This window comes from Buceros rhinoceros, unplaced genomic scaffold (assembly GCF_000710305.1).
Source record: "Buceros rhinoceros silvestris isolate BGI_N320 unplaced genomic scaffold, ASM71030v1 scaffold22258, whole genome shotgun sequence".
NCBI classification, from domain to species: Eukaryota; Metazoa; Chordata; class Aves; order Bucerotiformes; family Bucerotidae; genus Buceros; species Buceros rhinoceros.
This window is the reverse complement of record NW_010426621.1, coordinates 25,075-36,372: the sequence shown is the minus strand read 5'-3', so window position 1 is coordinate 36,372 and position 11,298 is coordinate 25,075. Positions and strand designations below refer to the sequence as shown.

General features: G+C 46.4%; 2 protein-coding genes across 2 annotated transcripts; one reads left to right on the top strand and one right to left on the bottom strand.

Annotated features, from left to right (window-relative positions):
• Positions 1-340: 340 nt before the first annotated feature.
• ARL6IP5 (ADP-ribosylation factor-like 6 interacting protein 5) lies at positions 341-1,547 on the top strand. The gene is made up of 2 exons (XM_010141596.1): positions 341-568; positions 885-1,547. The coding sequence occupies exons 1-2, from the start codon at positions 370-372 to the stop codon at positions 1,055-1,057; spliced, it is 372 nt and encodes a 123-aa protein (XP_010139898.1). The 5' UTR covers positions 341-369; the 3' UTR covers positions 1,058-1,547.
• A 3,441-nt stretch (positions 1,548-4,988) lies between these two features.
• On the bottom strand, positions 4,989-10,319 carry LMOD3 (leiomodin 3 (fetal)). Its single transcript, XM_010141595.1, has 3 exons — positions 10,029-10,319; positions 6,863-8,212; positions 4,989-5,015 (listed from the first exon to the last, which is right to left on the bottom strand). Exons 1-3 carry the CDS (start codon positions 10,317-10,319, stop codon positions 4,989-4,991), a joined length of 1,668 nt encoding a protein of 555 aa, XP_010139897.1.
• Positions 10,320-11,298: the final 979 nt, after the last annotated feature.

The following is an 11,298-nucleotide window of genomic DNA, read 5'->3' as shown; positions in this document are numbered from 1 at the left end:
ATTCGCTAACGCTGGGTCTGATAGCAGACGTATGTGACTGCACAGGCAGGAGGGGTCCTGGTGGTAAGAGCTTCTGAGGTGCTGCAGAAGCTCATTATTCTGAGCTATCTCAGGAAGAGAACATAAAGATTAACAAAATTCACTCCTAAGTTGTTTGTTCAGTTGTGCTTGTCACTTTATTTAGCTTCTGCCTAAAAACCAGAGGTTGATAAAGGTGTTGACAGCAACAACTGAATTATAATGTGTCACCTCCCTAAAAGCACGTCCCCAGTGAGCTTGATGGTTGCTGTCTGGACACAAGTCATGAGGGCTCTGAAACAGATCACTTTTTTTCCCCCTCTTCTCTCCAGATTTCTGAGTCCCCTGAATATGCTGATTGGTGGAGCTGTGGTGGTGCTGGTGTTCATGGGCTTTGTGTGGGTATCGCACAACAAGGATATTCTCCGTAGGATGAAGAAGCAGTACCCAACCACATTTATAGTGGTCATCATGCTGTCTAGCTACTTCCTGATCTCCTATCTGGGAGATGTCATGGTGTTCATGTTTGGGATCACGCTTCCTCTCCTCTGTAAGTATTTTTCCTCTTCTCTCAGGGTTAGGGCTGTGTGACTTGAGCTTTCTCAAATAGGTCTAAGTTGGCTGTGTTGCCTTTGCTATCTCTATTTAAATTATCCCAAAACAAAGGTGTGGGGGAAGGAAAACAAAGCAGCACAAGCTCTCTTTAATGTTACTATTAAATGGGTACCTGTGGTTATTTAAGCAGCCACTGAGACTTCATCTTCTTCAGTGATGTCATGGTGTTGGAGTGTGTCTTGAGATGAATGCTGCAAGAACTAAACACTCCTTGGGCCTTAACGATTAATGAGTGTGTTTCTGTCATGCAGTGATGTTTGTCCATGCTTCTCTGAGGCTCCGGAACATAAAGAACAAGCTGGAGAACAAGATGGAAGGAATAGGCTTGAAGAAGACCCCGATGGGCATCGTACTGGATGCTCTAGAACAGCAAGAGGATAGTATCAACAAACTGGCTGACTACATATCTAAAGTGAAGGAGTAAGCAGCTGCAGCGTGGCATTTTTACCTGTTGCAAGAGTGTAGTTGCTATTTACTATTGTTCAAGCTTGCTTTCAGTTTGTGTACAAAACAGGGAATGCACGTGGTACAGATTGATAGTTGCAGGATACAGGTATTCCAGGGTCTTCAGGGCTCCTCTAAGAACATAAGAGCAGCAACTTTTTTTCTGTTGTATAACAAAATGTTCTGGTGTTTACACAAATACATACTAACTTTAAATGTGTTTGCTTGTCTGTCCTCTTGTGGGTAGAGGAGGAAGAGATGGAAACCTATGGAATGCATTCTCAAACTGTTGTGTAGCAAACTTGTCTGTTAACAGTAACACCCCCTTCACCTCAGTTCTGCAAGACGGCAGTTTACTCAGTTGATGCTGGGTGGCACCTTCAGGCTGGCAATGTTCAAGATGAGCTGGACTGTATCATAAGTAGGTGTCTCTTGCACCCTCCCAATCCCTCACTTGAGTGGTCTGTATTGAGACCACCTTGCTAGCCTAGGTGGCAAGTGGTAAGACTGTGCAATGATTGTAACGAACAAGGGTTCCTGTTCTCACAATCCTCCTTTAGCAGCTGGGAAACAGTCTAGAGAGACCTAAGCGGGAAGAACACGTGTGGCACTGCGCCTCTGTCAGTTCCAGTACAACACACCTCTGGTCCCTCCTAGATCTCAATCGATAGAACCTGCTCCTCTGCAGGAAAACCAAACTTAGCTAAACTATGGCCAAGCATGGCAGGGAAAAAACGGTTTGGGTACAGTGGATGAGGTAGGTTTTACCCTACTGGTGTTATTAAATACTGCTGCTGTAGGACTTACCTTGTTCTGCTTTAGCCTGTGTAGGCTGTTTTGTGGGTGGAGGTGTATGTGTGTTCTCGAGCGTGGGTCATCTTTTTCTTTCTTCTTAACCACAATGCAAAGATACAAGTAAAACATGCATCTCACTGACTCTACTTCTGACACTTCACAGGAATAAACTGAATTTCAGGTTTACAAGTAAAAGCAATAAATGTCAAGATACAGTTTTTGAAAACCCATTCCAAAATCATGAAGATATTTGCCTGTAATAACTCCTGAAAGTGGGGGATTCTTTTTATGTATATATTTTAACTGAACTGCCAGCTCTGATGAGTCTTGATAACAGGAGCTTCCCAATGTAGGGGTGAAAAAAGTTGTTCAGGTGACACTTCAAATATTCTCACATTTCTCTTTTCTAACAAAGTAATTAAATTTAACAGAAAATCAAGGATCCTTGAAGTTGAAGCTTTTATGTAACTTGCCATGCTGTTTTCAGAGTGAACTGTGTAGAAATCTGAACATGTCATTCCATTTAAGTGTTAAAGTGATCAGTATTTATTGAACATGTCCGTATCTTCCAGCTGAAGAGTCAATAGCCTGTTCCTCACTTGTAGCGCATGGTCTTTGTTTTCTGAAAACTTTCCACATTTAAAGAACATAGTAGCCTCTGACTTCATCATTACTGTAGAATTTCAAGAACTGCACACTTATGAAAAAAAATAAATTCTAATGGTGATGACTGAGTGCACTTACTTATTTCAGGTTGGGAACTGGAGCTTGCTTCCAGGGTTGGTGGAACTCCCTGAAGTGGTGGTGGCGGAGCTGCTGCCAGCCTGCAGCTCGTGCTGCAAGCCTGTGCTTGTGATAGTGCTGCTGGCTTTGAATGCCCTGTGGCTGTACTGGTGGCTGAGCTGCAGGAATGTTACAGCCTTGCTCTTGCATCCTTTGAAGGCTTTGCTGGAGATATGGAGCACTTAACGCATTTGTTCACACTGGTTTAGTCTCTTATATAACCCCACTTCACTTAACTGGGGTTGTACATTTCTTTTAATTACCTGAGAGGGATTTCTGGTTCAAGGGTCATTGGGAGCTGTGCCTTGAGCAGTACGAGGAAATCAGCATTGCTGTGGTCAAACTAACAGTGTGATCTCTGCATCTGGCTGTCTCCCTCCTGTGATCACTCGAGGGCTGCTCAGTGGGAGCGTATGGATCAGCGCAGGGCTTCACAGGTCCTGCTGTACATTCCTTGGTAATAAGTGTCAGCTGCTTCTGGGTGTAGCAGGAATTTGCACCTGGCAGCTTGATTTGTAGGTTGTAAAACACTGTATTTTCTTTTCCTCTGTAACTCCCTGTCCTAACTGCTCCAGTCTCGGCTGCAGGGAGCAGTGTGCTCTGAGATCTTTCTTGGGGAGTTGCTTCTTGCACTTGTCACTTGCTGCTGTCTCCATGTGAGGGCTTGGTTAAAAATACCAAGCTCCTTCCCTTTCCAACTTATCTCCTTTACAAGAAGAGCAGGCTGAATGAAATAGGTGCAATGAAAATGTTACTTCCTTTTCTCTGTCTGGGCCCTGCAGAAATGGCTCTTCCCCTCCCCCCCTCTTTATGTCATACTTAAAACCTACTTGCTATGACTCCGGCAATACATGACCCAGGTTTCCCAGGTCTGCGGCATTACAGTTGCAGACAGAGGAAGAGCTGAGAAGGAGCTTTATAAGTTCAGAAGATGGAGATTTGAAAGAGATGAGGTGATAGATATGGAAAGGACAGGGATGAATGAAAATTTGAATTAATTACAGCATAGATTACAATAGGTCTTGGATATTGCTGATACCGCAGGAACATTATAATAAATATGGGAAGGGGGAGCAGGGTGGGATGGCAATTTAGCTGCCAGGGGAAGGCTGCAAAGAGTTACAGGCACAAGCAAGGAGAAACTTACCTGAAGGAAATCCTGCCAGGAGCTGCAAAGCTGGGCCTTTAGAGCAAGTGTATCAGCCACAGGAAAGCAGGGGGGCTGCATGTAAGCAAAGGGAAAGGCTTTGTTCTTTCCCCATGCTTTACAGCTTTAAAAACAAACAGAACCAACCGGTCTTTTGTGGCTGTGCTCCACAAGAGTGTGACCTGCCTGTAGCTGCTTTACAACAGAGGCTGGCAGCAGAAAAGCTAATGTGATTTAAAAAGGGGAGGAGGAAAAAATTCACAAAAGCGTTAAGGAAACACTAAGTTGTGTGTATGGAGGTTTAACCCCACCATACCCAGCCCTGCTAGGAGTGAGCTATGCTGTTCACACCCCACACTAGGAGGAAAAGAGGGGGCTAAGACTCGTCCTCTTGCAACCTAAGAGTGGTATGGAGAGAGACCTGAAACGGCACTTCAGTGTGCTCCGAGGTGGCTGTAATTAAGGAAAACGTCACGGACAGAGGTGAGTCGTGGGGAGCAAAGACTGCAGCTCTCAAAGCGGAGCATGGCGTCATCTTTCACATGGTGATAGGTACAATACCAGCTGGACTATGTTCTGAAAGAGGGGTAGCTTGACACCATCAAACTGAGACGTTTGAGCTGTCCCAGAGCAGTTGGTCTGCTCTGTGAGTGTCTCATTAGCCATGGAAGTGCTGCACACGTCTTACGGACAGAGCTTTATTTCATTTCTGTTTCCTTAGTCTAAAAAATGAAGCTGTGTACATGGAAACCAAATACATTTCTCATGGACAGGAGAATAATAAAGGAGCATGTGTCTGAAAAGAAAGATAAGAGAAAGCACAGCATGTTCCTGCAGAATCTGGCAGCAGCATGAAAACGTGGAAGCAAAATAGTTTGCTGACAAACTAGAAACACAAGGTTATTGATGCCTCTGAGAAAATACTCCCACAACAAACTGGAGCCTCGGAGCCACTTGGCAGGCAGATGGCATCCGGATTGTTTGATACCTGATGGAAATGCTTAGCACTGACTTTTCCCATGCCAGCCGTCTTCACCACGTGTGTGAACCGTGTGTACTGCAAGCTTTGTTCCCAAAGAGTCGTATATACCACCTGGGTTCTGCAGAAAACATCTGCTGAAACACTTGTAAGCAAAATTTGAATAGTTTTTATTCCAAGTTGTTTTCTTCGGGTCAGTCTGGTCTCTCACTCCAGCTGCTTTGGCAATGGCACCTGGATAAGGACAGGAAAGTATTAGGAGAAGGAAATCTCCCAAGCCAGTTTAATTTAATACAAACCTTCAGAAACTGTAAAAAGATCAGAAATATAACATCTGGGAGCTCCAAGGAGCTCTGGTTAAGAAGTGTTTGTAGTTCCCCACTTGCTTGTTGCAATGCTTAATGCCCAGGAAATCAGTTTGCAAACAGTAAGTCCCACCACAGAGAGAACATCCAGCTTGGCTCAAGCTGCGAAACCCGATTTGAGAGATGAAGCTGAGGGTATCAAGGCAAATAAGGAGTTACCAAGCTCACACAGGCAGAGGAGAATAAAACCTTAATACCTCAAATCCAAGCCATGTGGCCCAATGACAGTGGACCAAAAAATCGCCAAACAAAACACACCCCCAAGCCCCCACCACACGTGTCCATTGCTTCACCTTTCCACGGGCTGCGATAGCAGTTGTTTTCTGGCCCATTCAGGATGGGCCATGAATTGACCCCTCTGCCCCAAACCCCACAGCCCTCATTTATAAAAACCTCCCGAGGATTTTGAGGGGAAAGGCTGGGGTTCGCTATGGCTCCCCAACACTCAGGTTTATTGATCATTGGCTGTGGAAAACGAGGGCTGTGCCTGGCAGAGCGTCAGCACCATCCTCCTCCATCTTCCTGAGAGGAGAGGAGACAGCAGCTCCTGCAGCAGAGACCAACCAGCCTGCCGCCACAAGCACCATCTCGGTGCGTACCGAGAAACCGTGACCTCTGCGAGAGCAGGTCTTGTCAGCTTAGATGTTGCACCAAACCAGAAAACCTCGACTGGCCAGAAATGCTGTGAAGAGGCCCTGGCTGCAGCCAAGCGGGACTGCCCAGCAGAAACCCACAGCCCCAAAAACCTGCTTTAAGGGCAGAACGGTCACATAAAATGTGGAGCAGGGTCAGAGGTCACTGCAGGACCTGCCCCTGCCAAGGTTTCAGGACAAACTACTCTTTCTGAGGCAATAATTATTGCTGTGTAGGTATAAAGGAAAGCAAAATACAACCCACTATATAGAAATGTCAATATTAAACAAAATCTGAATGACAAAATACTACTTGACCGTTTTTAATTGCAAAGGATTTTCTGTCCTCTTCCTCTAGCCTTAGCCATGCAGACATCACCCCTAGCCCCAAATAGATTAGTCAGCTTCTAGTATTTCTTTAATAACGGCACAATGCAAAGAAATCCAACGTTTCTGGTGGCAGCATTTTGCGAAATGGCCCAGGAATTTGGTACTCCAGCAAGAGCATCACCAAGAGGCAGTTATCACAGTTCAGGATTTCCTCCCACACTAAATTTGATTTGATTTTGTTTAAACCAGTCTGGCCGAAGGCAGCCCCGGCTGTGGCTGCACCACAGCCCTTGTTGCTGCCACAGCCTTGCCCCGGCGGTGGCGCTGAAGGAGCTTGGTTACTCCCCCCGGCCAGCCCGGGGGGCGAAACCCAGTTCCTTAAGCAACCTCGGGCGAGCTGTTCTGCTGCCAGGGTTTCCACTGACCCTTCGTCAAACGGGCCGAGTGATGGTGCTTTCTTGAGTAAAGTGAGAGCTGAACAGAAACGCAGCTACTGACAAGAAAACATGGGGTTTAGGGGGGGCTGAGTGAAGGGTGATACCTGTTGCTCTCCTGAAACAAACACCTTATAGTAGCATTGTCCTGTCCTAACTAATACGTTATTCCTGAGTTTCTGTGGGTTTTTTTACCTCCTGAGTGAATTTCCTTTCTTTTCCCTGCATCGATGCAGACAGGGATGCATGAGGATTCGCAAACTGACCTTAGCACTGCCAGGGAAACAACCACCTGCACCCCGCCGTCGCTGAGCACTTACCGGTTTAAGATAAGCGACATTACTCTGGCGAATGTCATTTAGTAGCTGATCTCTGGGGGTTATTTCGACGAGGGGAGGTGGCCTTGTCCTGGGAATTGGTTTAAGTGTTCTGATGACATCTTTGAGGTTGGTTTTCTCGGCGGGTTCCACATACTTCTCCACGGGGGGTTTGCGCTGAATCTTCTTCAGCTTGACCACCCTGAAGCTGCTGGGCTTCTCACTGCGCGGCTGCTCCAGGGCTGGTTCCTTCATGCTCTCCTGCCTTTTGCTCAGAGATACAGTTGTGGGGGCAGGAGGTTTCGGGGCTTGTGGGGGTTCGTGCATCCTCAGCTGGGGCAGCTGTCCTCCCAGCATTGCCCACATCCCAGGAGGCAACCCAAGTCCATTTTCCAGCATTGCTATCAACTCTCTCTGCTCCTTCATTTGCTGCTGCCTTTGCTCCTCTTGCCTCTTTTGCCTCTGCTTGTCCAGGTTTCTGCTGAGCAGGTTGGTCACCACCATCCGCGGCCCTGGCAGTTCGAAGTGATACCCCATTTTAAGGAGGGTGGCATTGGCTTTGAGCAGCCTGGCGATCTCCATCTCTGCCTGGTGGCCCAGCATGCTCCGCTGGTTGTGAAAGCGGAGCTCCGTCAGCGTCTCGTTGTACTGCAGGCATCTCATGATAGCCACGACGCCTTTGCCAGAGATGAAATTGGAATCAATGTTCAACGTGGTGATGCTCCTGTTTTCCCGCAGCATGTTGGCCAGCGCAAATGCCACATTGTCATCAGCCCCCACGTTGGCCAAGCTGAATGTTTTTATGTTCTTATTCTTTTTCATGGCATTGACAAAGTCTATCAGCATTTCTTTGGGGATGTTTTCTATGTTGTTCAGGTTGAGCTCTTTCATGTCTGGGTTGTTTTTTCGAACTTTCTCCAAACTCTCTTCTAAATTGGTTTGATTTCCCGAAGGTCTGGCACTCAGCTTCATGAAGCTGGTATCCAGTGCTAATTTTTTGGGGATGTTTAATTTTGATATTTTCTTTTCATTTGGCTTTTCTGTGATTTCTCCTGACTCTGTACCTGGCTTCTTACTCATCTGATCACTCTGATGGTTCTCATTGGTGTAAGTCTCCTTAGCTTCCAGTTTGGCATCATCCTTCTCTTCCTCCTCGTCTTCAGCATCTTCCTCCTCTGCTGCTTCTTTCTCATCTTCCTCCTCTCTGCTCTCCTTATCGCTCCCATCTTTCTTTGTGTCCCCAAATTGTGTTCTTGCGTTGGACACGTGCTCATTTTTGTAATGTCTCTCCTTTTCCTCTGCTCCTGGCACCCTCCTGCCAGCCACCTCGCCGCTGGCCTTTCCTTCCATCTCCTCCACAGCACTTCTCTGAGGAAGACAAAACCTCACAGCTGAAATAATTGAACGCAGCTTTGTTACGTTAACTTTCTGCTCAAATAAAGCTGTATTTAGATACATCTATGCCCATACATTATAGAATAATCCTTAAAAGTGTCACTACCCGTAGGTCAGGGCTGTGCTGGCTTGCTTGGGAACACAGGAACGATTGCTGTTGGAGTGGCTGCAAACCAGTTTCTCATCGATGCCTATTAAACTAATCCTGACAATTAAATCCTGTGTGTGTTTAATGCTATATTAAGGTGGTCCTTGAACCCTTCTGGGGGTTAAGAGTCTCTGACCCAAAGTCTCTTTCTGGATTTTAGAATTTGGTATTTTTTATAATTGTAATTTTAAAAAAATTTATGATTTTTATAATTTCCTTTACAAGAGAGAAAGTTTATTTCATGCTCCGTAAGCCATAGGAAATCAGTGTTAACTGTTCGGCTTGAGCAAGAGTAATAAGGGCACGTCGTAACAACAGCAGAGACGGCCAGCACGAGACAACAAGGTCACCTGCTCTGGTACCTGCCAGAGTATCACAGCTAAGGAAGCACCTCACAGAGGATAAAGCAAAATACTAGCTCGGGTTTGAGTCCAGAGATAGGAAACTGGGCTCTGCACCCAGGCAGTGGGGTTTCAAGCACAGAAATAAAATTAGCTGCAAACTTTCACCATCTCCAGACCCTCGTAGCTGAGGGTTTATTTCAAGCATCTTTTTGCAGTGGATCTTCCATCTCTGAGAAATGCTCATAAAGCACTAATAAAGATCAATACATTTTTGTAAAAGATTGGCACAGGCAAGGCAGCGTCATGGCTTTTGTGTCACCAAAAGTCAGACGAAATGGTCAGGAAGTCACTTCTGCCCTCAGGGCTGTGGTTCCTCTTCGCTGTGGTAGCGGAGGTTTAGTACGGGAGTCTCTTGACCAGTTAGTGAATGCACAGGCAGCTCTACACTCAAATTCCAGATTTAACCTCAGCGGTGTTTTAAAAAAAATGTTTCTCTGAGGGTAAGAGTGTTGCAGGAGGGAAAATCCCACCGATTTCCAACCCCCCCCTCCAGAGGCAGCCCATGAAACCTGCCCGGGGAAGCCCGTGATGTGCTGTTGTGCATTAGCAAAACCACTAGTGTTTAAAACCAAACAAAAATGAGGTACTTCAGATGCACTGAGGGTCAGGTACAGACGTGTTTCATCCGGCCAAGTTTCCATTCCATTAGCTTATTTTGAACATGGCCCTCATGCTGAAAAATATCGAAGTATGACCTGAACTTCACGTCAAAGTCATAGAGGTGGTAGAATAAATGCAAGTACTGCGTTGGAAAGGGTTGGTAGGGATTGTTTCACACTGTTAAAACACAGTTGTTTCGGGTTTTTGTCCAGCATGACATTAAATTCTGTCGATTACTTAGTTTAACACATATGATTAATGGAGTGTTCTATGGAAAAGCAATACAGTGTTGTTCCGTATGCAAAGTCAGACAGATTTGAGTTACATCCTCCAAACTGATTTTATGACAGTTTCTCAGCGATTTTCTTTACAGAATCAGAATGGGGATTTTATAATTTAAAAATCTTAAGCAAATATTTAGGAAAAGCGATTAAAAAGTTACTAACCCTGCTGTCAGTCCAGGCTGGAGCCTGGCATTGCTGAGCCTTTTCGGATGGACTTAGATTTGTTCGTACTGTACCTTACGTAAGGGACAGAAGCAGGCGCAGGTTAAGGTATTAAAGCTAGAAAACAGATCCCGCAGCAGATGGATAATAAATATCTGTGATTTTTTGCTTGTTACCTCAGAGGGCAGGAGGGTGACGGGAACTCTCTCATCCTCAAGCATGCGTCTGGATGCCTTCTGCCAGTACAGGTAGTCAACCAGGGACCTGTGGTCGAAGCTCCCCGTCGGGGTTTTCTCTGTCTGATCCCTCTGTATCATCCCAATTGGGACTTCGGGGTCTGGGGCCATGACTTCCATCTCAGACTGCAGCTCCTTTAGCTCCTCGGGGGACAGGTTGGCCAGGATTTCATCGTCATCGATGTCCTCAGGGCACACTTCTTCATCAGAGTTTTGGCTGAGTTCAGACATGTTTGTTCTTCTCTTCTTCCTCTATTACTTTTTAAACCTAAAGAGAAAGATAAATATTAAAGGAATTTTTTTCCCCTCACTAGCAGTAGCTCATTCGGTTAAATCGACAGCTTCATGTTGTGGTCATGCGCTGTGGCAGCTCTCGGTCTCAGTGAGGGAGACAGCGTGCAGCAAAGTCTATATTAAGCAGCACTTGGCTGGATAAAGAGAATTTAAGGCGATGCCGCCATGCTCCATTTTCAGCAACCCGTCAGCTGTGCGAACCCTCCTGACATTTCAGTGCAGCTGGTGTGTCCCCCATTGAGTAAGGCAGGAGATGGCCGTTTTCTAGAGGAATCCTGGGGCACTACGCCTGCCGATGCCTCACCCCACGCTTCCATCGCCGCAGCTGGGTGGAGTGACGTTCACGGTACCTGCGAGGTGTGCGGGTGAAATCCTGCGCCGTGTGAAGAATCGGCACGAGGGCTCTGTATCTGTCATGTCTCAGATATCTCAAAAGGGATCTGCCCTCTAGCCAGGCCTGAACCTCGGCTGAACGCTGCGGGTGGTGGTGCTGTGAGCGCAGCCGTTGCGCAGTTGATGCCGGATACCCTGGTTGAGGTGAAACCCCCCAAGATGAGAAAAGGCTGAACAGTCAGTACAACACACACCTTGTGTTGGGGACAGGGCTCCATGCGGGGATGGCCACCAGCCCTTGGTACCAGCCTGAGTGGTTCCACAGGGAGCAGTTCCCACGACTTGCTCCCATCCAGTCTGCCCAGGGCGATGCCTTGTTTCGTGACTGGCCTGTCTCTATCGTCGACATCATTTGCACTGTCAACAGGTTTTGGCTGACAGTTCATCTCAGGTTCATCCTTTTCCTACTTTTTCCTATTTTTTCGAGGATTAATAAGCAACTACGAAGATTTACTTCGCTAATATTCATAGAACTGCTGTAATTACAGATTACCTGAAATCCTTTTCTTCATTGTGTCCATTC

Bases quoted from the DNA above. Each gene is read 5' to 3' on its own strand.
- LMOD3 (XM_010141595.1), bottom strand. From the start codon at position 10,319: ATGTCTGAACTCAGCCAAAACTCTGATGAAGAAGTGTGCCCTGAGGAC. The intron at 8,213-10,028 runs GTAACAAGCAAA...AGTGCTGTGGAG, and splicing joins TCACCCTCCTGCCCTCTGAG to GAGATGGAAGGAAAGGCCAG. The intron at 5,016-6,862 runs GTAAGTGCTCAG...GTCCTTATCCAG, and splicing joins ATGTCGCTTATCTTAAACCG to GTGCCATTGCCAAAGCAGCT.
- ARL6IP5 (XM_010141596.1), top strand. From the start codon at position 370: ATGCTGATTGGTGGAGCTGTGGTGGTGCTGGTGTTCATGGGCTTTGTG. The intron at 569-884 runs GTAAGTATTTTT...TCTGTCATGCAG, and splicing joins GATCACGCTTCCTCTCCTCT to TGATGTTTGTCCATGCTTCT.